The sequence below is a fragment of the Anoplophora glabripennis genome, unplaced genomic scaffold, assembly GCF_000390285.2.
Source record: "Anoplophora glabripennis isolate ALB-LARVAE unplaced genomic scaffold, Agla_2.0 scaffold182, whole genome shotgun sequence".
Taxonomy (NCBI): Eukaryota; Metazoa; Arthropoda; class Insecta; order Coleoptera; family Cerambycidae; genus Anoplophora; species Anoplophora glabripennis.
Window position 1 is genome coordinate 699143 of NW_019416287.1, and position 27921 is coordinate 727063.

Consider the following 27921-nt stretch of genomic DNA (forward strand, 5'->3'; position numbering starts at 1 on the left):
AAAATAAATTATCACTATAACCAAGAAAACTTCTAATGGTTGATTTGCGTGAATCAGCCTGTACATAAGCAGTAGGCTTTCAAAACGTGACACAGGAGTAAAAATATTTAAGGAACATACATACATATCTTTCATACAAATAATATATTATCAAAATTATTACATTCGGAAACACATAATTTAGATAGATTAGTTAATTTGCTGAATTGACGTTGGTAACGTTAGATAATTCTGCTGGTCTGTAAGTGTGGATTCAGAGGTTGCAAGATGGCAACGGAACCTTCATCTCAATTTCTTTTCTAAAAATCACGTTTTTAATGTCTTGTACGGATTAAAATATAACAATTTCAACCTTGACATTGTTTCATTTCAGCTTTCCATACAATACTTTGTGTCATTTTTCTATCATCAAATGTTGGGAGTGTTTGTTAGAGATACAGGTTCGGAAAGTACCGATGGTCCATCTGCCGTTACGTGAGAGCGATAAAATAAGACATAGAAATCCATGCAATAGAGAAGGATGGCTATAATGAAGGCGTCTCATAGTCACCGCCCGTTTCGCCCTTCCACAAATAAGATCCACTTCTTATTTGTGGAAGGGCGAAATTGGCGGTGACTATTAGACGTCTTCATTATAGCCATCTTTCTCTATCGCACGGATTTCTATGACTTACTTTATCGCTCTCACGTAACGGCAGATGGACCATCGGTACTTTCTGACCCTGTATACATCTAGTTGACTGACCCTTTTTCACTTTGAGGTCCCTGGACGTAGATTCACATTCTCCTTATAATTTTTTTGCACATAAATTGCTGCGTTAAAAATCAAATGGTTCTGGTGATTTTTAATAAGTATGCCATTTCACTTAGTAGTGATAGTTTGATATTTACTAATTTACTAGGATAAATTCTAATTTTTTAGATATAATTATTAAAGTAGTTAGTATGATAAAATTTAATGAGTAATCAAATGAAATAATAACATTACAATTTTTCTTATATTATTAGCAAGCATAATATTATTTGAGAACTTGAAGTAAAATTATTCACACAAAATACTGCTTAAAAATATGTTTATATAATTACAATTAGATAAATACAGATAGGTCTATAAATTTACGAAGTACCAATTCCAATTGCAATTCCAGCCACGAAAGATACTAAGAATATGTGTAGTTCCTTGAGATTACATTGATCTCCTGTTAAACCTGAGTACCATTTCTTTGCTTTGTGTTGTCCCTTTTTTAAATGATCTTCTGCTTGATTTAATTTTCTATCAACATATTTTTCTGCCTATTAAGAACAAATTTATAATTTTTATTTAAATATTCCAGTATCCAAAATAATCTACATGATATTGTATTGTTTCTTGAGAATTTTGATGTCTGCTATGGATTCGAAGTAGAATATATAAATGTTAAATATACTGAAATGCACTATGTTTAAGAATTCCGTTGTTATACTTGAAGGGGTTTTAGCATACATAATACACAAAAAATAAAAAAGTTTATATGAATAAGTCTAAATGCTTTGTACAGTATTACGATTGTTCAAAAATGGTATTTGAAAATTATGCTATAACTAGAATGGCCAATAGTACTTTTAAGCCACTCCTCCAAATATAATAATATTCTTGAACACCCCGTATTTCAGGAACATGTTAAAGATTTATTTGGTCAAAATTCAGCAGATCAGACATCAAAATTTCAATTTTAATAGTAGTTATTTATATGTATAGAGTAATAGTTTTTTCACAAGTGAGAATTTTGCTCAATAAGTGAATACAACTTTACACACGAATCTCATACAATTTTTTCCTATTATCCAAAAATATGCGTTAATTAAATATAAAGCATTTTACACACTCAGATATTAGGTCTTTTCATCTCAGACACAGATGAAAGATTATGCAAAATGGTCCCGCATTGCTTTCGCAACAAATAGTATTATTTCGAAACAAATCACTACTATTTCAATGACATTTAGTTGAAACTAAAGTTTTAGTTGTTCTAGTTGTTTTGTTGTTGTGACAATGAAAGTTATATACAAATTCTTTATTGTTACCCTAACAAATTAATATAAATAATTCATTTTTTCCAGTAGTGTGTAAAGTGTAACAGTGCTGTTTTTAATTTTGGCCATTATCGATGATTCAGTAATTTTTGTTTGTGAATGTAGTTGATTTTGCAGTTTTTTTTTATATAATTTTCTTGTATAGAATATGGAAATAGGTTTTCAGCTCCCGTTTTTTTTTTTTTGCAGCTGTCGTCAAATTAATTTTTTACACAAACAAAAATATTACTTAAATACCAATATTCTTCAGAACTAACTAAATGATGTAACTTTGACCCAATTTGTCATCTTTCTAAATCAATATTATCACAACCAATTTGGAGCATCATCATTTGGGTCTGACTATATTATTATGATCTCAGTTAATAACTATTGCTAACTTCTTTATTATTGAACTTGAAAAATAGTTAAATTACCAAAATAGCAATTTTTCTGATGATAAACATAGGTTAATTGGAAAAAAATCAATTGAAACAACAATTAACTAAGATTTAATGCAGACAATTTTAACAATTTCCAAATTGGTGAATAATACGTAGATAAACTCTATCTAATTATCTTTTAAGATATAACTAAGGATAAAAAAAGTCATAAATAAAACTTCAATTGAGTCTGAAACGGCTGTAGCTTCTGCTCAGTAAAATTGAAAAGTGTATTGGAAATGATAGGAGAGGTAAATTGAATACAAGTAATAATAACAAAATAGTTTTATGCTATTAACAAAACACTTCTCAGTTATCTTTATGTTAGCTGCCCTAAATATCCAGTGTCCCAATATAGAAGTGTACAAACAATTAACAACAAATGATGCTCAAAAAATATATTTTTAAATAGAATCAACCAAAAATTAGTTTCACCCGTTTATTTTTAATCGCCCTTAGTGCGGTAACACTAGTGACAGTACTTTTTATTGTGAATTTTTTAAATCAAATATTAACACTAGTAAACTGGTAAAAATGTATCCTCTAGTGAAATGATATAGATTAAAACTTAAAAATGTACACCCTTTAACGAGCACTCATGTAGAGCAAGACCTAAGCATCCGCATGCCATAGATCTGATCTGAATTCATATGAATAACAAGTTATAAATCACTTTGTAATTGAGATACAAAGTGACAAAATTAGATTTTTCTTTTGTTTTCTCACAATACTCAAAAACTGCAAGAGATGGAGATTCTAATCTGGAACACAATAATGGAAGATTCTTCCATACATATAATTATAGACATGCACCTCTAACATTTATATTAAAAATTAATACTATATGGCAAGTTATCGCCATAGAATTGTGGGAAAACTTCAGTGTTTCATTTGTATAATTAAAAAATAATATGACTAAATAGTTTATACATATATTACTATTACTACACGGGGAATACATTTATAAAATAAATTTTAATTAACATAAACTTAAATATATCTTAATGTATCTGGTATTTGGTAATATTTGCTTTCTAATTTGTTTTAACGTGACCCTAAACCAATCAAAAAGCCACCAATAAAACCAGTAGTAAAGGATGTACTTTTTCGTGCAAATTTCATAACCTAAAATTAATTGAATTCAAATTCAAACTGAATGAAACGATATGTAGTATTAAAATTAAATTAACAATATTACTACGTAAAATTAAGTAAATATTACCAAATGTTGTTTACAGAAATTTGTAGTAATCGTTTACTATTGTAGTCTCAAACTTGTGTCGCAAAGTTTTTATCTAAACTTTTCTATTTTTCATTTGTATAAACATTTACTGTAATCAAATATTAATTTTTGCAATTGTTCCTTTTATTAAAATGTTGATCACTGGATATTTGAATTTACGATTAACAAATGTTTTCTATAAACAACTTGATGGTTTTTATAAATTCTTATTGCAACAAATTTTTCAAATATACTGTATTCTCAAGTAGATGGAAATGCATTCCTATCTCAGTTACAAAAATTGACAGAAAGTTGGCGAAATTAGAAAAGTGGCAGTAATTTACAGATACAACTGAGATTTGCGGTATTAAATATTTAAACAGCTAGAAATTGACATAACTATGCAGTGACGGTTTTACCATAAGAGCTGCGGAGCTGCAGAACACATAAAATTTTATGTATTTAATCATATTAAATATCAACAAAATATTTAAAGAATTCAAATGTACTTGCGTTAAAATAAATCTAGGAGCTTATATTATTATTACGACGCGAGCTACACCCCTCAATATATGCAACCTCATATACAAAATGTGTGCACAGCGAACAGATGCGTCCTTTGTTTTTATTGGCTAATCAGGCACGTGACGCAGTACACGAATATAATGGGCTTATGTAGCTGTAACAGCGACAGCCACTGCTGCAGTAAATGCAGTAATATTTCGTACGTGGTATGTGGTGGTTTATTTCTGCGAGCGGCACGTGTGAATATTTTCGTTTAGGCGTCTACGGATATTATAGTTATTAAAATGAATAGCGTTTCGTTTAAAAAAAAACTTTATTTGGTTCTCTGCCTTATGAGGATAAACTAAAAATAAAAGAAGTAAAAGTTATAAAAAAACAATAATGTATACACAAAAGCAGAGTGGGTGTGCGGGTGTGATTTAAAATATTCACTGTTTTGTTTTCCGTGCTTACTTTTCGGTGGGGATAAAGCATGGACAATATACAGTGTGAAAGATTTAAGTCATTAAGTCTTTAGGTAAAATAAACATAAGAAGTCAGTTAGATTCTGCATATTGGGATAATATACGGAAACATATGAACAGGTAATGAAAAATCGTCATGTATTATTTAAAATCATAGATTGCATAAAATTTTGCGGAGCTTTCGAATTAGCACTTCTCGGACACGACGAGACAGAAAATTCGGACAACCCTGATGTGTTTCGTGGACTCATAAATTTTAGTGTAGATCTTGACGACATTTTAAAAGAACATCTAGCCACATGGGTATGACCGGGATTTTCTGTGATTGTACCGGGAATTAGCTGTATGGTCCCGGATTTCGGATTTGCACGTATAACTCCCGGAATATAATATAATGTACATATATATAAAAAAAGATAAAGAAAAAATCATAACACGGCGAGGAAAATTAAAATTCGTTGAATCGTTGGTAAATTTCACAAACGATTTTTTTGTTTATAAACAATATTCAATAATTTAATAAAATATATTTAGTTTATTCCAATTTATTTATACCGTCAGTAGGTAATTCGTGAATAGATATTTCAAAAAGGTATCAATTTCGAAAATCGTTCTTGTGAAAATCTGTATTTTTGTATAAATGGATTGTTCCTTGAAATTCAGAAGTGCCAAGAAAACGCGTGACCTTGATAGTTTTAAAATTTTTAAAGCCATTTAAAGACTCCGGACTCCGGATACTTAATATCCCGGAATTCAATTCAACAAATGTAACAACCCTAAGCAGAACACATTCAATCAATGTTCACGTGCCGCCACTGTAACTATGTCTTGCTGCTTGCTTCATACGAATTTTAAGTCAGTAAAGAGAATTTGAAATTTTATCAGGAGTTACAACTAGTCATAGAGCTAGAAAAGGGACATTCTTCAACACTACAGTTTAAGAGCCTAGAAAGAGACTGTACGTTAATTAGGATACCATTAATCTATATGGTTTATAATGGGCGAAACTTATGTTTTGAATTTATTTTATTAATTTAATATTTCTGAGGTAATTTTTCTTCAAAAAACTTGTCAAAATAATTACTTTGGGCAAAACATGAAAATGTGAAATAGTTGAATTGACAATATTTCACTAGGTGAAATATGACCTTGTTCCAGAGAACTTAAAAAAGGTTTGAATTGTATGCAAATATTGGTGGGATGGTGTTTGCATATGCCATGGTGAAGCATTTGCAGTCACCACTAAAGATCCCGGCAATGGTGAAACATTTGGAGGAATTGGATGTGACCAGTTATAAGACCACTGAGATAGCACATACATTTTTGTCTAGTTTTAGAGTACACTGTATTAAATCTATTTTCATCAATATAAAATTAATTTATAATATAAAAAAGGCAATAAAATAAATGTTTACCTTATCCATAAAAGTAGAAGTTTCTCCCGTTATTGTTTCTTCTACTTTATCTGTAATGTTATCAATATTCTTGTTAACTTTATCCCAATTTATTTTAATATATCCTTTTTCATTGGCAATCTGCACTAATATTATGCCACTACCTAAAGCTAAAGCTGCAGTTTTTCCAACTCGCATAGCTAAGAATCCTGTAACCCTTAAATAAATTATTTTAAAACTGTATTTCTCTTCATAGTATTTATGTACGTAATAGTTATATTTGAACTGAAAAAATATTGTACAATCGTAGTAAACAGCAGCTGCTGCAACTTACCACCCTGAAGATGTCCCTAACAGTAATTGTTTAGTAGCAGACGTTTTACTAACATCCCCTAAAATTTTTTCAATTATTGACTTTGCTTCTTTCCCAACGTCATCCATTCTGACAATATCTTTATTGGTTTTGCCTTTAGCGGTTTTACTAGAGGGGCGCATTAGTTCTATTGTATTTATACAGATGACAGAGACTATGTACACAGTATTTTAATCACGAGTTTCAGTTTACCTAATAAAAATACCAAGAACTTTTTAAGTTTCGTGCTAAAAATACCTAGACTAATTAAACAGTAAACACTATAAAAATACTATAAATAGTACATTTATGTCAAAAAATGGTCGCGTTCACTTTCAATCAATCGCGTCAAATAATATTTTTTTGGTGAGAAAACCACTAACGCGAACGCGGTTAACTATGGTTGTTTTCATATTTTCACTTCGCAAAATTTTGTTGGCGCTTCCGGCTAGGTGTGTAGCTTATCTGTGGATCTGTGGATCTGTGGTGTGTAGTTTGTGATCGAATCAGTTCAAATGAACTATTCCCTGTGGTGAACTAGTTCACTAATTGTTCTACGCCTAGTTCACCGTGAACAAAATGATCAGTTTCACTCCCTGCATTATTGCACACAGGAATGAGAGAATGAAAAGAATTAAACGCACACCTGAACAACTGTCGATCTCAGACCAAGGAACGACAAATAATAGACAACAGATTTGCACTCTTCGCGTTAGAAAAACGAGATAGTGGCATAAGGCATTTTAGATAGATAGATAAATAGATAGATCTTTGATCAAAGAAAATTAGATATATCGGGAGATCCAGAATGATTGAAGTGTTTGGAAGTGGAAGATTTTTTATATGATAAAAATGGTGTTAGAAACAGGCTGCGTTCCCCAAACCATTCTGGATCTCTCTGTATCAAGATTAGGTGGTTACTTCGAGCATATACCTCATATACATACTATCTATACACTGTGAGTTTTATTTGGATCTTGACCGGAAGGAAAGCCTCATCGCTCTGTCCTTGCCGAGTAAACAGGGAATGGTGCGCATGCGTTAGAAGCGGATGCCAATGCGAGAATATGACAATTTCGCTAGATACAATAAGCAAAATGTCACAATCTAAGCAGTGGACAATCCGTAGTAGGGACCATGGCCGTCTTGTTCTCTCCCCTCGTTCATGATTTTGTGTGCAGGGCATGCGCATTGGGTTCTAATTCCCAGGAAGAGACAGAAAAGTATCTCCTTTTCTCCGGACAATTCCGTACACAGGGGCCTATAGCCGGCTACCAGTATATATATAATAAGTATATGATATACCTACTAGAGGCAGCCTTCAATACTAAATGAGCGAACAGACGTGCGAGAGAGAAAGAAAATAAAACTATTAGCTATCTCTCTCACTCCGTAATGTGAGGTGCTCGAGGGGAATCACGGGGTCTAATTCTCAACCAATAAAATTTACGGAGTGAGAGAGATAACTTGTAGTTTTATTTGCTTTCTCTCTCGCACGTCTGTTCGCTCATTTAGCATTGAAGGCTGCCTCTAGTAGGTATATGCTCGAAGGGTGGTTATAACTGCGTTGAAGAAATATTACGACAGAAGTAGCTGTTCACGGCAACAGGCGCTTCTATGCTAATATGTCAATGAATGAACACTACTAAAAGGATATCTCCGCGATCTAAATTTTTCCGGTTTATGTTGATGTATGTCACATGTATCGTTTCTTGATAAAATGTGTGTAACTTACGGCATAATTTTACAGTATTTTGCTTACACTGGCATAATCTGATCAAGACCAGAGTATACGGCCATTGTTTTGATTTTTAACCTCAAACTTGAATGATATAACAATTTTGTTATTTCCAAGTCATCTATACTCCGCGGTCGAAATTATAGAGAGTGACTAAGACATAATATAAAAACACTATTACCATAATGCGTATAAAATATAAAATGATTTTTATACAGTTCCATATTATTTATCTTTGTGCCGCTTGCTACGCACATCGATAGAATCTATAATCGTCTATAGACTGAGTTACACTGAACGTCGATCTATATTCTATCTCTGTCTTTTGCACTTGGTAGGGAATAGGGAAATGCTTTTTTAGTGGGTGTAAACGGACTTGATTTACCCGTCCTGAGAAACGTCATAGCATAAGCGTAGACGAGGGGTCTAATTCCATGGCTATAATAAATTTATAAATTAAAAAAACACAACTGGGACGTTTTAAAATGCTGTAATAATTAAAATGGATCAAAGTGCCGGTTATAGCAAACCGTAAAAAATATTAGATGTTATGTTTTATTATGTTTTTTCAATATTTTCTATATCTTGTTGCCTTTTACGCAGACACGCCAATGAATTTTCGTTCCCGGCACGCTTCATTTCTACCGCGGAGTATATGTGATAAATTTTAACTAAAAAATGTCATGTACCTATCTATAATATTAAGAAATTAAATTCTTTTTACGTCTTTGATGCATCTATTTTATGGATTTGCACCATCCAAATCTAAAATCTATCAAAACCAACCGTAGTGGTGATAAAACTCTAACTATTATTCTATTTGGGAAAAAACTTGTCTATCACCTATATATGATTAGTATAGGTCTGCGCGAAAAATTTTACCACCGTTAAGCGGAATTTACATTTACGAGCAGTACTCGGATCAGAGTAGGTACTCGAATGAAAATTCGGAAATCTAAACGTGTATTATGCATACTATTTAGTAGGTACACGTTTAGATTACCGAATTTTCATCTGAGTACTAGTAGTCCCACTCGAATCCCAATACTCGTATATGTAAATGCCTCTTTACGTCTCTTGTCTCTTGCACGAAGGCGAATACTTTGTTGAAACTTTTAATTTTCACAAAGTTGACAACAAGTTTGACGAAAGGATTCCAATCAAATAAAAATATGGACGGTTCTTATAAATTAATTGAAGAAACAAGTCGAATATAGAATATTTAAATAATTTTGTTTGAAGAACGATTGGCAATTAATTATCAGACAACAAATTTGGTATATAGAAAGCAAGAGATCAGTTTCCAATAAGTTGGAAGTGATTAGAATAATTTCCAATGATTCAAGAAATTTTTGGTTTGATATGCGCATAGTTTTATACAGTAGAATTTGTAATATTTTTTGATTTTGTTAACTTATAACTTGAGTTTATGTGTATGTACTTTGATAAACACGTTATGCATTGTTTTAATTTAATTTAGCTAAAATATATATATTTGCTTTCTAATCAATCCGCATTTCATAAAAATTAGTGGTAATTATTATTTACTATAGCAAAAAATGCCCAAAATGTCACAAAAATTTTCTTACTCCTCTATTTTCGCGGGTGCTGAACACAAGGGTGCTTTTTTGTGGGGTCAAACCTAGTTTTCGAGAAAAAATTACATAACACTAGGCACGACACTGTATACTTTATGTAGCTTTCAGAACATCTGTAATAAACAATCAAAGTCAAAACCTGCATATGTTGTACATGGTTTTATTTCAGAAGAAACACTCTGTAACGAGTGACTTAAATTTTCATTAAAACTAATTTTGGCTATAGCTTTGGAACTATTTGTAGGAATTCATTTATATTTGGTAATACCAATACTACTGAAGGCCAACAGACTCTTGAGGGTGGAGTTCCAAAATTCTGGGACAGTATTGAAATTTCATATGAAACATTGAAAGTACATACTTGAAATAGTAAGAAAAACCCTGCATTTGATTTATTTGTTATATTTTTCGCAACAATGAAATTCCGGTAACAACTGTTTTCCGTCAGATTTTCAATATTTGTTTTTGCAGTTTAAATTTTTGTAGGTACCTATTTCCTTTATTTTTATTTGTAATATCACATCTTCATATAGGTAGTAGTTTTATACACAACAGTATTAAAAAAAATATATTTTAAAGGGTTTTAGTTTTTGCATTAGGTTAAATTATTAGATGTCTTGTGATGTTATTTGTCATTATCTTCAAAATCAAGTCTGTATTACGATTTATTATTGAAAATTATCAAGTAAAATAGAAGAGAAAAGGTTCTTGTTACTCTGCACTGACGTAGGAATAATATATTTTAATTTCCATCCAATTAGAAACTCACATTATGGTTTTCAACTGTTTTTATACAAATATACAGGGCAAACCAGTGATGGCCCACCATATTTTTTTTACATCAAGATTTGCACAGAGAACTTTCATGATGACCAAAATTTTCAATTTAAAAACCCTGAAATCTCGAAAATCATTGCACATATATTTGCTGATTTTTTTTATAACCAACATAGATACGATACAAAAAGGTGTTATCTTGTTTTTCGCAAAATTTGAATGTTTTTCTTAAAGTTTAATATTATAAAGTTTTAAAAATGGGACGTTAATATTAACTCAAAATTTAAATAAAAATATATATTTTGCCAATCCCTATTTTAATTTTTTGTGTCTCAAATTCAATTCGAAATTTTTTAATCACTAAAGTACCTACACTATGCGCCTGGCTTCATTGTCAAAATATGGGTGAAAGTTACTAATAGGATAGGATAAAATTTGCAAAAGTGCAATAGAAAAGCGTGGTACTCTGAATTATACAAAGTTTGGGTCTATTTTTCTTTATAAAATAATATTGAAATATTAAAAAAGCGTGACTTTCATTCTTCACTTTCATTCAAAGTTGAGGAAGCGCGACAAAAAAAATCAAAAATATGGTTTTCCCACTGAGTATTTTTAGTACCTATACTAAAAGATATAATATAAAAAATGTAAAATGAACATTTTGAAGGGGCCACGAATGAACAAGAATTTTCTCAATACGGGCCTGGATTTTTTAAATCCTGTTTTCAAGAGTTTGTTGGCCCTCATGGCACCAACAACAAATGAACAAAAGAAGTTTTATTGAAGATAAAAAAATGATCCCCCATATCTATAAATTGTGACCTACCACTTTTTAACTGATCATACTGTACTCGCATCACTCTGCCATTACATTTGGTTATAAAACACCCTGTATATATTTATTTATTTAATTTAATTTATTTAATTGAATACAAGAATACATTTTTATTTTAGTTTGGATGTAAATCTTCCACCTTGACTTTGTACGTTATCATTGGTGCATCATCAATAATACCATCCAGCCATGGGTTTTCCTGTGACGTGACCATGTTGTGAAGCCTCTAACCAGTATAACAAGTATCTGCTGCTACTAATTCGTTTTGTAATAAAGATTTCATTAATATAATTCAGCAGTTTGCTCTGAAATATAAAATTCAGTTGAAGTTAAATGCTTGTATAACCACGTAAACTATGTGAAAGACATAATGCTTTAAATATATCACAAATTATAATTTTGTTTTTTTTTTTATTTGATTGTGTTCGTTTTTGTAGAGTCGGTTGACTGTGAACGTGAAACTGAGATCTGATCTTTTATACAAAGTGGGGGTATAAAGTTATAAATATTAAACATTTAGTTTGTGCCGCCGAACCAGAATGTTGTTGTGTTTAATTTTCGGTATGTGTACCTATCATTACTTAAATTAAATTTCTCTAATCAATTTTCTATTGTATTTATTCTAGTTCAATGGCTAAATTGTATGAGATTATTTATTTGTAGCATTTGTTTGTTTGGATATTTTGCCACCTGTGAAAAAAAATAATGACTAATTAAATAAACCCTTGCCCCAAAAAAACAGTTCGAGTTGTTTCTATGAAACTGTTTTAGACTAACCAAAAATTTTTCCCTGAAAAATGTAGACCAAGAAAAAAATAGACGTCACTATACAATCCCTTCAACTAATATTTCCAAAATCAATCTATTTTCGTTTTCTAAACTACAACCGACTTTTCTTTTTAAATAAATTGGTCAATTTAAATTTTGTTTGCCTATTTTCTTTCATAGTTTAGAGATATCAAATATTTATTTCATTACTTCTTTCAATATTTGAAGCCAATAAGTATCCAAGTTCGTTGATATACAGAGTGGACCTAACTTGTCCCCAATTTTTTCAGGGGATTTAAAATTAAAGGTACTTTTATATAAATTTTTTCCGAAAATGATAACAATAAGACACACATACGAAATCATGCCTTTTAAGCATCTACACACAAACCTAAGTAGTATTCAAATTTTACCTGTTTTCAAAAAATATATAAATAATATATACATAATATATAGGGTGTCAGATTTAACTTCTTGACCGAGAGTTTGTGATGGTACTTTTGAAAACGTAGGATTTTTTCATATGAATATATTTCTAGAAGTACTCCTTCTTCGAGATAAAAGTTGATTAATTCTAAAAAAAATCTATTGTTTCTTAAATTTTTGCAACTAACAGAAATTTGCAAATAAGCCAACACGATTTTCATAAAATTTATTCAAGAAAGAAATTAGTTTGACATGTTTTACTAAGATTGCCTTGTAGTACAATGCAAAATTAAAAAATCGAATTTGCCGTGCAATTGTGACAAAAATATAAGACAATTTTCATTTGGTGTCATGGAAAATGTGAATCAGTTTTACTTGGCAGAGAGTTGTACTACTTTTTTTTTAATTAATTAGCGTTTTATTTATTTACATAATAAGCGTTTGCTCGTATCTCCGCCACTGGATTTTTAGGGGACTTGATATTACTGCATTGCATTTTAAAGTAACTTGTACTGGTTTAAATTTCTCTGCTGAAAATGCATATTTTTTTAACTCTAGCATCTTATGTCTCAAAGAACAACGAATTTTAGAACAATATATACAATGTATTTAAAAAAATGTATTTATATTCAAATGTAATCTTGTTTAATTTAAATAAATTATATCTTTTGAAAAAAAATTCAGGTTAACAATATGTATATAAAGGTTTCATTTGTAAAAAGCTCAAGCTCTTTAGTTATTGCTTGAATAAATTTTTATATTTATATTTGTAAATTTTGGTAGGTCTCCTTTGAAGAAAAATATAGTTGACTATCGTAAAACATTTGAAAATAAATTCATAAGACTGTCTTGAGAAAATTTTGAATTTATTTCAGGATGACACAGCTGAAATACTCGTTTTATTGAAATTGTTAAAATATCTGATATTTCAGAGCATATGCGGTCAACGTCATGAAATATTACTGATTCACTCACTAATGTTTATCTGAATTTCTCAGAAATGGTTCAATTTATCAGAATTAAACAAGAGTAGGTATTTTTTTCCTTAACAATCCAAAGATCGATATATCAGAACGTTTTTTAAATGAGATGAGGATAAAATAGTAGTTTGAGTGTGATATATTTGGTTAACTAAAAGTAGTTTTAACAGAGAAAAAAATCTACGGTTATATTTTTACACTTGACAAAGAACATCGTATTTAAATAAATATATTATCAACTAAAATTAATATACTGAATTACAAATTATATTCGAAGATTTTTTTTATAATAAACTTTTCTCACAATATAAAATAAAAGAAACTTTCTATAGATAGGATGTATAATAGTGATAAACTTTCGGGACTGGTTCCTCTCACCCAAATAAACAAAAAGAAGCAACCGTAAGATTTGTTTCTAAAACATTTCCTAAGGTCTCTGACCCTTCACAGGTTGAATCTGTCGTAGTATAACTGGACAAATTCCGCTTGAGCTCTGGAATGCATAAATCAAAATAATAGCGAATATTTTCACTACTTTATCACTGGACATCTTACCCCTCAGGGTTCAAATGAATTTGGTTTACATATTCGTAGTAAATTTTAATAGAATCTAACCAGTGGCGTCAGAATAAGGAGGGGCCTGAGGGTTAGCATGTTACCTGAGGTGCGTTTGCATTCGTTTTGTTTTGTGATTTAAATAACATAAATGATAAATACGAATACGGATTGGCGAAGTAATCATTTTGTAGGTTGAGGTCGTGCTGTCTTTTAAGTGACAGACTATGGTATAATATTTCTATCATCTATTAAGGTAATGGTTATCCATTTAGTCCCACTATTAAAATAGTTATTTAAAATTGATTATTAACTGTCATATTGCATTCTAGGAATTTGCTTAGGACTGACTTGTGCTCAAGATAAACAAAATAATGCGACGAAAGTTGAGGAAGAATTATACCACCCAAATGTCAGTTTTTCAGATACGTTTGACTGGAGACTTTTTAAAGTAAGTCTTGGTTTGAATAAATTTATGTGAACTAAAATAAGCACTTTTAGGAACTTGCAGGAAAATATAAAAACGTTTTGCTGTCACCAGTTAGTGTTAAATTAATATTAGCACTTTTATACCAAGGTTCAAGTGGTTCTACCGAAAAGGAATTCCAAAATGTTCTACAATTTATTGATAAGAAGACTGTTGATGATAATTATCATCAGATTCTCTTAAAACTACAGGTTTGCCTTCAGATTTATATAGAATACTTTCAGAATATTTCTTAAAATGACATTTACTCAATTAAAAATAATGATAATATAAATATAAATTTTTAGGCATCGGAAAGAAATGAATATTTACTTAATATGGGAACGAGTGTATTCTTGGATTCTCAAATTCCTGCTAATCCAAATTATGAATCAAAAGTTAGTCGATATTATGGAACAGAAATAAAACCCATAAGCTTTACAGATTCCACAAATGCCAGTCATACAATTAATTTATGGGTCGACAAAATAACCAATGGAAAAATTTCTAACATAGTAAAGGCAGGTTGGTATTTTATCTGTATATGTTTTTTTTTCCATAGAGTTTATTAAAAAATATACGGGCTTAATTTTTTTACGTATTACGTTAATGGTTTATCTAAAAAAATAATAAAAAATGTAATATTTCTATAGCCGTTTTTTAAATTTTTTAATAATTTAATTTTGTAATATTCTAATAATGTATTTTTTAGGGGACCTGCAACAAACAATTATGTTGGTAGCGAATGCCGTCTATTTTAAAGGTACTTGGGAGCACCAGTTTCCTAAGAATCAGACTTATTTTGGTAAATTCTTTGTTAACGCTGAAAACATCAACAATATGGAAACATTGAGTATTCCTTACATGTCCACAACAGACACGTTTTTTATGAAAGAATCTAAAGAACTCGATTCAAAAATTTTGAGGCTACCATATAAGGTACTGTACTACCATGAGTTCATAACTTTTTTTTAAATTATATTTGTTTTAGGGAAGCGGTTATTCTATGTTCATAATTCTACCAAATTCATTAGGAGGGTTACCAAATTTAATAAAGGGAATTAATCTTGAGAAACTTTCTTCATTGTTGCGCTCTCTGGAAAAGCGCTTAGTGGAAGTTCACATTCCAAAACTGAAATATAGTTTTAAAACAAAAATGTCCGAGGCATTACGTAACGTAAGACAAAAAGTTCTACGTGTATTGTCGATTTGAACTAAAAATAAACATTTGCAGGTTGGATTGCGTCAAATGTTTGAAAATACTGCAAGTTTTCCAAACATAACCAAAAATAACAACTGGGCCTTAATAGTGTCCGATATTATTCAAAAGACTGGAATTGAATTAGATGAAGAAGGAAGTGTTGTTTATTCGGCAACCGGTAATGTATACAGTAGTTTTTATACATAGCCTTCATAAATAATTACAAGCCACGTGACTGTTTCATCGGCTGCGATTGGTGTAAATTTTCACGAGATTCTATTCAAACAATCAGCGATCGCGTTATCTCAAGCGTAGACGTAACGGTTTGTCATCGTTCATTGTAACCGAACTATTAAAATTGGCGACGCCAATATTTAGGGATTTTTCGTTACCAGTGCCAACCCTGTAATGTTGGTTGTCTAAACTCGATGGTCACGTGGCTTATAAACATTTATGGAGGCTTTGTATGTCAAAATACAATATAATAAAAGTTACAAGAGGTATTGAACAGTCTCGAATTTTTTTTTATAGTTTCTGTTCTGTTAGGTATAGGTTTTTTCTGATCATTTTAGTTAGTGGTGTAAGCAATATTTTCAATAATTTCTGTTTTCTCAATTACATTGTTCGATTTGTTTAAATTTGTGTAAAATCTCTTTTCAAAAAACACAACAAAACACAACAAAAACTGATTCAAGGTATAAACACCAATAGTTATTATTTTGTAACTAAATGTAACTGCATTTTTGATATAATTGAGTGTCCAATGCATTTTTTTCATCAATGCATCAAATCATGGCACACGTAATAATATTAAGAAACATTTGAATTACAAATAAAATGTTAGTTTTTATACCTAAAAAAACATATCAAGTTTGATATCACATTAATTGAAAATTTTAGGTAGATTTCAAAAATCGGAAATATTTCTTTTGAAAAATTTAAGTTTCTGTTGTAACTGAAAAAGCGGAAATTATAGATATATCGGCCATAAAATGTGCTGTATTTTCTATTTTCGGGTAAATATATTTATAGGATTGATTTGAATAATTAAATGAATCGTTTGTGGTTAGTAGCGGACTGTATTTTTATTTGGTTGTTATGTATTACAGAAATAAAACGTTGTGTCACTTTGACACTTCATAACTAACATAGATATTTCAACATACAATACACTGTATTACATATATACAAAGTTATCTATAAGAAATCTCTTAAAAGAGATCACAAACAAGAATGTTTTAAGAAAACAATCAAAATTGAAAAACACCCTCGATTTTATTTTGTAGAAATTATATAGGAAGATTTTGGTGGTAATCGTTTCAAATAGACCCGAAATTAGTTTCACCTATACTTATCAGTTATATAACCCCGAATATTTTACTGAGTCAGTATTTTTAATTATACAATATTAAATATGTCATACTTATGGTACTTTATGAACTAAACCAATTTCATTAACTTGAAAAGTATGCTCTATAAAAAAAAATAGTGCCTGATATATGTATATTTATGGCAAAAAATTTGTATACGGTGCATCAATAGATACATCTTTAAATAATAATATTTTAAAAATGTTCCTTTTCTGTTTCTGTCATTTTTCAATAAATTAGCATGTTAAAAAAATGTTTTTCAGGCCGTATCTTTAGATCGACGTTCAATTGTTTTTTAATTGGTTATTCTGATTTTCGAAGTATTTATTACTTAAATCTTCATTTTCTTTAATTCAAATATAATAGCAAAAAGCAAATCATAATAAAACGAGAATGAATTTTTATATAAAAAAGATAATAAAGAAAATATTTTTTGGTTAATTTTTTTAAATGATGAAATCATAATTAAAATGTTTTCAATATGTTTTTATTTATTATTATTTAAAGAAAATAAAGTTAAAAAACGAAAAAATATATATATAAATTAAAAAACGTAAAAAGTAACAGTTCTAAAAATGTGAAGCGCTTTTGAAACTCTTAAGCCCTTTTGAAGTTCCTCTATAGATTCTTTAATAATATCTAGTATATTTTTTAGGTGTAAACATAGGAAATAAATTCGGCGAGCCAAAAGAAAATTTTCATGCTACACATCCATTTTTATTCTTTATTGAAGGTCCTAATGGAATTATATTATTCAATGGTAAAATTGAAAATCCCTCAGAAACGGAAACTATAGCAGTGGACGTGACCAAAGAACCATCACTAAATACAAGTAAAATAAATACTTTACTATATATTTATATTTTACTCAAAATCTTACAAATCACCAAAAATCGTGAGAGATCGAGGTATGGTTAAACTTGGGCAAAGTTGCATAAATTGGAGGACTAACTCCTAAATGAAGTGTATCCTAGAAGAGTGGTTAGTTTTTGAGATTTACGTTTCATTTGAAAAGCAACGTTAAAATATAAAACATTTTTTTTTTCTCTATTCGAATCAGATTTTCAATGCGACATTTCGTCTTTTAGCGACCATCAGTTTCATATTTTTGTAAACCTATTAATATGCTTGTCATATACCTCCTATTCTTGGTCCTATACGAGTCTTCGTTCTCTCTCTGATCCAATAAAGTGTCATATGTATATATTAAAGTAAAAGTTAATTATTTTATCTAGGATAACTTACAACTTTGTTATAATTCGATTCTACATTTTTTGTTAATTAATGAAGACCTGCACATATTCGAATACAAAATTTTTCAAATTAGAAACGATAAAATCAGTGTTTAAAAGAATTAAACTGATGACAGTAACTAAATAACAAAACACCGCATTAAAAATCTAATTCCAAATTGAAAGAAGAAAAAAAAGGTTCTTTAAGAAAGTTTTTTCTATTTTTGCCTAGCTTTTGAAAATTTCAAACATAAAAGCAGAAATTTTCGACTTGTTTTCGAAACACTATTCTTCTCTAAATTATTTAATTTTGTATCAATTTAACAATCTCTTATCTCTCACACCTTTGAAAGTAGTGTAAGTGTTATCGCATCCAATTTGCAACACCTTTTACAAAACAATTCAAGGATGACTTTCTTGAAACAAAATAAACTGATTTAGTTCGAATTACCTCAGTGCAATTTTGCTCCCTTAAAAAGAGTCTTAAAAAATTTTTTTCTAGTCGCATTTTGTTTACTTCATAATTTTTTTTTAAATATTTAAATGAAATGTGGTAGAGTTTTTAGGTTAGCTAGAAATGAACATAGACTTACTTAGTTTACCTAAAAGATAAATGTTGTGAAGAATTCTTGAAACAGTCTTGTTTTTTTGTCATATTCTTGTTATATTTGTCGCGTATCACCAAAAACCGTCGCATCATCGTTTCAGGTAAAAATAAATTTCATTTTTCCACTACAGTTATCAGTTACGGGGAGCCGAGGGTATTTTAATCTAATTTAATTCCAGTTTTTTTCCAACATTTGAACTTTTGTTTATCTTTTTTTAGAATTTAGAACTTATATCTATCGCTTTACCGAAATACCCCATAGCTTTTTTGTCTTTCATTGTAATTTCGTGAAACAACATTTAGTGGCCTATATATGTATATCTCAGTAGGCGTTGAGTTCGGAATAAGGGTAAGTTGGTTAAAAAGATATAAAATCACAAATAAAGTCAATGTCTACTGAAAACTTTATTCAAATATTAGTTTCCAAAAAAAGTAAATTGATCTTATCCCTAAAAAAGTTTAACAAGGGTGCAAACTTAACAAAAAACAACAAAACTTAAAGAACACCCTTTAGATTTGATTTGATTCTATCCCCTTTATAATTTTTACTTTTACTCCTAGTGAAAATAGTAACGACAAAAATTATAAGATATTTTCTTGTGATGTCAAAGCAATGCTTTAAAACCAAGGGGCATAATGTTGTGTTTATCCTTGTACAATTCGAGTAATTTTAACGCAGTAAATTGCAATAAAATAATATGGAGGTTATCATGTTATCAATCAGGGCTGTAACTTATATGGGTGTTATGTATTGTACATGTGCGTTGCACTAACGGGGACCCGAAATCCATTCAATGAAAGACACATTTCCACAAGCTTGTGCATCTTCGCATTTGAATATAATTGTACTATTTTCTTAGAACACACGCTTTTACTGGTTTGGACATGAGTATATAATATCCACGACACAACCCTGTAATCCCATTAGTTATCCTTGTTCCAGTGATGAACGCGTGCATAATTATAATTATCTTCTAATTAGAAAGAAGAAGCAATAATACAAAGCCACACTTAATTTTAAACTTAAATAAATAAAACTAATTCTCGTCACTATTGTCACTGTTACTATTTCCAATATTGATTATAAAATTTAAGAGTAATAAAAGTGTCACACTTCCTAACTAAATGGGAAACATTTGCTGATCATCATTTCTTAGGTCGTTCAGCCTGTCAATATTTAAAAGGATGTAGAACACTTAAGCGTATCATAATCTTGAATTATTATTTTTTTTCTATATTCAAATGTTCATTTATATGGTTAAGACCCCGCCGAATATGAATCCGCGGTAAGAATTAATGGTTCTTTTTCTACTTCAAAAAAACAAATGTTCAAAAAATAACAGATTTGCGCCAAATTTGGTATCCGAGAATTTTCGGGGTCGCTGATCACGGATCCGAGGTCAATTTTGCAAAACTCAAGATGGCGGATCCAAGATGGCAGATCAAATTTTCAAAAAATAACAGATTCGCGCCATATTTGGTATACGGGGGTTTTCGGGGTCAATGAGTACAAATCCCAGATTTACAGATCTATAAAATTCGTTTTTAAAAATTTTATCAATTACCTATGTACTTTATTACCTGAGATTAAGCAGAAAATCCGTGAATAGATCTTGAATGAAAAGAAGGTTAAAACATGATTAGGTACTCGGGTTATAAAAAAAAAATGAATATCGCAATTCTGACCTCGAATTGTATTTTTCCTAGCACTTTTTCGTGAATTTTTGCTATTTTTGACCGTTTTTTTGAGGTTAAGAAATTTCTGTGACGTGATAGCTCAATTCTGACATTGGACTCGTGATCATGAGGCAAAAATACTACGGGTAACATATGTCGCATAAAAAGTACAGACAACTTTTTTTTTGTGTGGCTGTCTATCGGAGGTTCTTTCATATTTCGAGAGGTTTCGTTCAAATATATTATCAATGTCGATCATACTGTTTGTAGATAGCCTTAAAAAAATGTACATTTTAAGATAAACTAATGCACAACATAAAAAGTTAACAAAAAATAGTTTGGCATTTATAAACTGTACAAGCTAGGTATAATAAATTTTATTTTTTTTATTCACAATCAAGGTGAGGAACTAATACATTTGAAATGTAAGTAAGTAAATAATGTAATAGTAAGTCGATAGTTTAATCAATAGAACATCTATCAAAAGTTATAAAATTCTTGTTTACCGAGACATACAATCCGGTTGCATGAAACAATATGCTTAATTAGTTTCCAATCTGTTAAAAATAAAATAAAATATTTAGGTATGAACCAGCTATATTTGCATATCTAAACAGCCAGAAAAGAAAACAACAAAATCTGGTTTTAAAACACTTCACGGGTTTTCGTTGTCAGTTAAATTTTGGTCTAATTAATTAATACCTATTTACTGTAAAAATACTAATGTATTTTCTGAAATATTTGACCGCATGGATAATACAGACCTTAGTATCATTTGTTCTCGTTTTTTGTTTTGGAAATACAGAAGTGCTGCTTAATAGTAGCTGGGTGTGGAATTTCCAAGGTTAATCAAAAGTTACTCTTCTCTCAAACCATAAACGTAGTTGGAACTTTCAATTATGTTAATATTGTTAGGTAAACACGTTTTATATTGTTGTTAAAAACATGTCAATTTTTGTATGAAGTCCATATATTATTTAAAAACAAATCGTTTTTAAGTTAATATTAAATGCAACATGTTTTTGTAATTTATTTTAATTGATCTGCTTTAACAATTTTGTACTCCTGTCTATGGTTTGTATTGCTAATTTGTTAACTCTGCAACCATCACTAACAAGTTCTGTAATTTTATAATTGCAATTCCTGCCGAAGTAGTTAGTGATGTGGACGTAAACATCTCGGTTGAGAATCACTAGTTTATTTTGGGTATAGTAAAAATGTATAATTTATTGCTTCTAACTTTAGGTAGGTAATTCTTACACCGAGACGAATTTAATATTATAATGTAGTAAATAGCTTTATCTTGTTTTCATATATGTATGTGTCTATACAGGGTGTCACCGGGACTCTTGTAGGAGACAGGAAAAGTTAATTGTTGTAGTACAACCTTCTGATATTCAGCTCTTTTGTTCGTGAAACAAAGTGGTTATGATTTCAAATACGCAAAATCCAGCAATCCTTGGAAATTTAGAAATATCTATACATGTATAATTATTATACTGTGAACTTGTTTAAAAAAACAATATCAAAAATTTTAATGGTCGCCAAATATCGGACCATATTTATTCTTATTAATAATAACATTTAATTATCAGGTTTATGTTTGGGAAACAAGAGATTTTTTATAGGCCAATAATATACCTAATACATTAAAAAGATGTAGTCTAATTTTAACACTTTAATATTACAATGATTCAACATTTAGTGACTATTGATTTATTCTGTACGTATATTTTAATTCAATTTTGTAATACAAGCCTTTCCACATTTCCAAGGCCTACTGCATTTTACGTATTTGAAATCAAAACGTATTTTGTTTCACAAACAAGCAGACCTGAACCCCAGAGAGGCAAATGTTAACAACAATTTTTTTTTGTTTCATACAAGAGTCATTTCACCTATCCGAGACGCCCTGTATATTATATTGCGATAAGGTATTCACAAGACAGTAGCTAAATATTTTATTTTTTAAATTATTATTTTTTTTGTGAAAACCATAAAATTGCTTACTTTTGAACGTTTGAGAAATGGCAACCACAAAAATGTGCTATTTTAAAATAAGAGATTACCTTATCGAGTAAAGCATTATTTTATAAATTTATAATAACAACAGTATTGCGATAAGTGCACCTGTGTAAAAGTTTTAAAGAAATGTAGAAAAAACAATAATAGACCATTGTTTAATCATTTTTAAAAATTCCAAAATTTAACTTTATATGTTTTGTATTATACCAAAACTGTAAACAATAAAAAAAACTGTGTATATATTTTTAATATCTATCCTCTCTTTTTCAGTAGTTTAATTTGATTTTTAAGAGTTACTTATTCGGAAAATAATATTTTATTTTAAAACAGCAGGGCATATTCATTTGACAGTAAAAGCATACACAGTTTCTTATAATACGTATTTACTACAGTTTTCTTCAAAATTAAATCTCAAGAAAATGAATATTGTTGGGAAAATAATAGGTATTCTGAAACTCGATTTGTCAAATTTCCTATACTAAAACTGCTAATCTGGTTTCTCAAATTGTATGGATATAAAAATATTCACAGTTGACCTAAGCCTGAAAGACACTCATGTGCGCTCGAAAGTGTAGCATTTTTGCTATTTCTGATGTTACTTCTGATAAATTGTGTAAAATATGTTTCTAGTTGCTGCTCAAGTGTTTTCCACTGCTAAACAGTCTGCAGCGGCAGCAAGTCAAAATGTGCCTCTGCCAACAAGCTCAGCTAGCCCAGATTTACTGAATATTCAACCAAATGTTTCACCTCAGTTTCCAAATCTGGAACCTGCTAATACCGATATAGAAGTTGCAGATATGCAGGAACTATCGAACAGATTTAGTTTATTTGACATGGAATTATTAAATGTAGGTATACTACCAAGCTTTTAATGATTTAATGTATTCGAAAATACCCATATGTTCTTGTGAGAAAAATTCAGTATGAAGATATTGTACAATTTCTTTAATTTTTGTATTAAAGAGATTGACAATTTTATTCTAATGATTCATTAATTTCAATTAATGAGATTTTCATAGAAATAGTCTATATTCTAGGTGTCTTTTAGGTGTTTAGTGAAACAACTACTAATGTTCTTTTGTCTTCCGCGAGCATAAAAACTACGCTGGCCATGATTCTCGAAGGTGCTCAAGGAAATTGTGCTGTGGAAATAAGGGAAGCTTTGAGGATTCCGGATATTAATCTAAAAGGCGTTCGTGCTATTTTGGTGGACCTTTTGAACACTTTAGAAGTATGTATGGCTGCCTTTATATTTACAGAAAGTTTTCTAATTAATGGAATATAGAGCAATAGATACTTAATATTTTACGTTTGATTAAATTTTAATTATGATTCAGACATTTGTTGCTCCTTATTTCTTAAAATGTTAAAAATCCTCAGTGTATCTAAAACCAATCAAGTTGATCTTTTTTGACAATGACATTGGGAAAGTAATAGGTCATTGTTTATAACATTTTTCAATACGACGTGTAATCTACTGGAAATCTTTGAATTTAGACGGCAATTATTAGTCCAAAAGCAAGATTCACAGTATGTTGGTAGGATGTATACGTTTATTTTGTACTCGTGTATTTTATTCATATCGTGTCCAATTAATGTGAAACGAGCAGTAGGGGTGACTTTATGGTTTTGTTTATTTAACACTCATTTCAAGAAAATAAGTTGATAGACACGATTAATTAATGAATACTCCGCATTTCAGAAAATGAACAAAATGCTTATTAAATCTGTATTAAATAAAAAATATATAGAATTTTAATTTATAGGATTAATGTTATTTTTAGGAGAAGTCCTACAGTACATATCTAGAAAATTCAAATGCTATATTCGTGTCTGATAAATATAAAATAATTGATAAATACCAAAACACGATTGGTCAATTTTATGGTGGTAATGTAAACACCATCAGTTTTAAAAATGTGGGAGGTGCAGTTAACATCATTAACAACTGGGTGGCTAAAGCGACGCACGACAATATTAAGGAAATTATTGGCTCACGTAAGTAGGAAATATGGTATCCAAACATAGTCAAAAATAAAGACCAGTTTTAAACTTCAATTACTGATAAATTTTCGCAGCCCAATACCCTAAAATTTTCCTTTCGAAGGGTTTTGAAATGTCACCTGGTCTTAATTTTTGGAAGCGTATCAGATCCTAATGCAATAATTTTTGTTTTAATATAAATTTATTTGTCATATTATTACTGCATTGCATTAGTTGAATTAGATTTTATGTTGAGTACAGTTTTATTAATGGACAAAAATCATTTAAAAATTTTTAAATAAAACACCTTGTAACTCCGTAAGGAGCCATATTTTATCTAAGCGTTAGGTATATGTCAATTTTTCATATTTTCAGCCCAAGATTATCCAGTTAGCGTATGTACAATTATTAGTGAATCACCCTGCATAAATATCGAATATGTTCTACAGCGGGAGATACATAAATATTAGTGATGCGTTTTTTGTGAAATCAAGACCATTTCCTTTTTTTAATAATAATAATAATGGATCGTAAAATAAAAATAATGGTAATAACCGGAAAAGGCATGCACGTCTTTTTAATAGTTAAGTGAAATTTAATGTATCAAATCATTTAAATTTGTAAAAAACGATGGTTGTTTCCGCTGATGAATTGGCAGATTTATAAAAGAGTACATTGAGTTAACCGCCATAGATAATCGGCTAGATAGCAGAGACAGTGACCGTTAACGGGTTTAGTCTTGAAAGTAGGTTGAGTGCGTTCTGTGTTTTTGATTATCCCATTTAACTGTTATTTTTTCGTTTTGTATATGATTTCGTGCCATATTAGTATCCAATACACCGTTCTGTATTTTTACTATGTTTCTTCAAAGACAAATAGAAAAACGTTTGAAGGGTTGCCAACGCAACGTATTCTTGACACCAGTAGGTTCGTCCCGTATTTTTTTCGAAAAATCTCACAAATTAAAAAAACACTCGATTTATCTCCGGGTAATTATTGTACACTAAATTACATAACTTTGGTCCAGTTTATCCACATCTCTGTCTCTTCACTGTTTCAGATAACAATGTGTATCTAATTTAAAACACGCTGTATATACAGGGTGGTCTTGAAGTGTCTGAATATTTTTAGGGCGTATAGTACATAAAAAATAAAGGCGCCCTTTGATATGAACTTTTGTCTGAAAATGAATAAGAATAAAGATGCACACCCATTTTTCCGAACTCTTTTGACGTCTTTATATTTTAAACTTACGGCTATATTTTTTTTATTATAAATTTTCGGAAAAAAGTTTATATAAGTTTTTTTGTACTGTCAATCCGTATTGATACATATGTTATATTTTCAGAAAGCATTAGCCCCGATACAACTGCAGTAATTGTAAATGCGTTGTTTTTCAAAGGAAAATGGAAAACTGCATTTGATTCGAAAGTTACGCAAACCAAATGTTTTCGTACTGCAAATGGTTGCATCTCTACACCTATGATGCGTGTTTCTTCTAATTTCAACAATAGTTATATTAGGCAATTAAGAGCACGCGCTATCGAGATACCATATGAGGTAAATATAATTATTCACATAACACTCTACTCCCTTATTTTTTTAACCTCTCTATATAGGAAAAAAGTGATAAAGACCAAGATTTTATGATTATTATTATTTTTCTGTTGTATTATATGTATTTGTAACAAAATTAATTTTCTTCTTTTTCGATATTCCATGATTAAATATTATACAGGGTGGGTAAACAAAACAGCTTTAATAACTTCGAGAAATATGGTTCGTTACATAAGAACAGTTCAATTATGTTTTAAGTCATTTTTTATTAGACTGAAACCTAATCTCAGTTCTCTATCATTGAAGATAATTGATAAAAATTACACCGATTTGTAGGAAATTAAAGGAATGTATGTCAAAAGACGCTCCCTTCGGGGAAAAATACGTTTTTGCATTTTGCAAAACTTTTTGTTATGAGTTATTGAAGCTATTTTGTTTTTGTTGATTTTGTATTCTTTAAACTATTTTAGCACGACTTCTCAATGTTAATTTTGTTGCCATCTGAAGAAGCAAATGTTAGGAGTGTTATTCGAGACCTGCAGCATTTTAAACTCGTAGACATACTTAACGAATTGAAGCCTTCAGATATAACCTTAGAAATTCCAAAGTTTCGTTTTGATTACTCATCAGATTTAGTTGAACACCTGAAACCGGTAAGTAGAAAAAATGAAATACACTGCTGAAGAAAATATCAATATTTAAATTTCTAGTTAAAAATAAGAGAAATATTTGGTCCTCAAGCTAACTTGTCAGGAATCGTAGAAAATGGTAATGTTCTCATTAATAGCCTAGTACACAAAACAAGAATAGAAGTAGATGAAGAGGGGACGATTGCAGCTGCTGCTACTGGAGCTATTGTAATTCCTCTTATGGGCTCCACTTCTATTGTTGCAGATAAACCATTTATATTTTACATTCACCACCAACAAACGATAATTTTTGAAGGAATTCTAACGAACCCTCAAGAATCGAGCCATAGTACAGAAAGTAGGACTGTTGGTACTAGAAATCAAAATTTTGAAATAGGTAGCCTTAGGAATTACTTTTAAAAATTACGGTATATTTACTAATTATAATCACAATGTTATTCGAATATTATCTACATGAATAAAAACTGAAGCAGAGTGCTGAATTAAACGTAAGAAAATTGTTGATTTTAAACAAATTATTTGTTTTTTTTATCCTATACAACAGTAAACGTAGTCAAAATTATAATAAAGGACGATGATTACGGTTTGAGAGAAAATTGTACATGTGTAAATAATAGGTCGTGTGTCCTTACCCGTTGATACATGTCACCACTTTAGTTGTAAGTCCTAAGCTGCATCAAAGATGTTTTACTTTTTCGATTCGATCTGCAGGATTTTAGGTAGTCTAATTATTTTAAGTCCTCCAACATATTCACTGCGATATCTCTTGAAGTTATCTGTTTTCCGAGCCTTTTGGGTAACATATAGTGTCCCGAAATTCAAGCAAATAATAATTTCGATAGAGAACACAGGTTTTTAATTAAACATTGTAATTTTTTCTTCCTCCTTCAATGCGTGGGTGGTCGTGGGCTTATTGGCATAAACCTTTGACTTCAAAAAACTCCAAAGAAAAAAGTCTAACGGCGTTAAATCGCATGATCTGGACGACCAAATTCTGTTCATCAAAACGGGAAATTACATGACC

At 30.0% G+C, this 27921-nt stretch overlaps 2 protein-coding genes and 1 long non-coding RNA gene across 4 annotated transcripts; 1 reads left to right on the plus strand and 2 right to left on the minus strand.

The window, feature by feature from the left end:
• Positions 1–125: 125 nt before the first annotated feature.
• Positions 126–490, minus strand: LOC108910975. Its single transcript, XR_001964488.1, has 2 exons — positions 353–490; positions 126–299 (listed from the first exon to the last, which is right to left on the minus strand). It is a non-coding gene; the product is annotated as an uncharacterized LOC108910975 (long non-coding RNA).
• A 566-nt stretch (positions 491–1056) lies between these two features.
• LOC108911002 (FUN14 domain-containing protein 1) lies at positions 1057–6843 on the minus strand. Of its 2 annotated transcripts, none has more exons than XM_018715813.1 (3): positions 6435–6834; positions 6122–6317; positions 1057–1293 (listed from the first exon to the last, which is right to left on the minus strand). In XM_018715813.1, exons 1-3 carry the CDS (start codon positions 6593–6595, stop codon positions 1117–1119), a joined length of 534 nt encoding a protein of 177 aa, XP_018571329.1. In that variant the 5' UTR covers positions 6596–6834; the 3' UTR covers positions 1057–1116. The 2 variants fall into 2 exon arrangements, with proteins under 2 accessions (XP_018571329.1, XP_018571330.1); XM_018715814.1 differs by lacking the exon at positions 1057–1293 and adding an exon at positions 3412–3620 and having other exon boundaries at positions 6435–6843.
• Positions 6844–11704: 4861 nt separating this feature from the next.
• On the plus strand, positions 11705–27389 carry LOC108910995. Its single transcript, XM_018715803.1, has 14 exons — positions 11705–11961; positions 14462–14580; positions 14631–14807; positions 14904–15120; positions 15308–15534; positions 15587–15772; positions 15830–15974; positions 17822–17998; positions 23338–23555; positions 23756–23938; positions 24492–24705; positions 26039–26250; positions 26718–26900; positions 26958–27389. Exons 1-14 carry the CDS (start codon positions 11940–11942, stop codon positions 27294–27296), a joined length of 2619 nt encoding a protein of 872 aa, XP_018571319.1. The 5' UTR covers positions 11705–11939; the 3' UTR covers positions 27297–27389.
• The last annotated feature ends 532 nt before the right edge of the window (positions 27390–27921 follow it).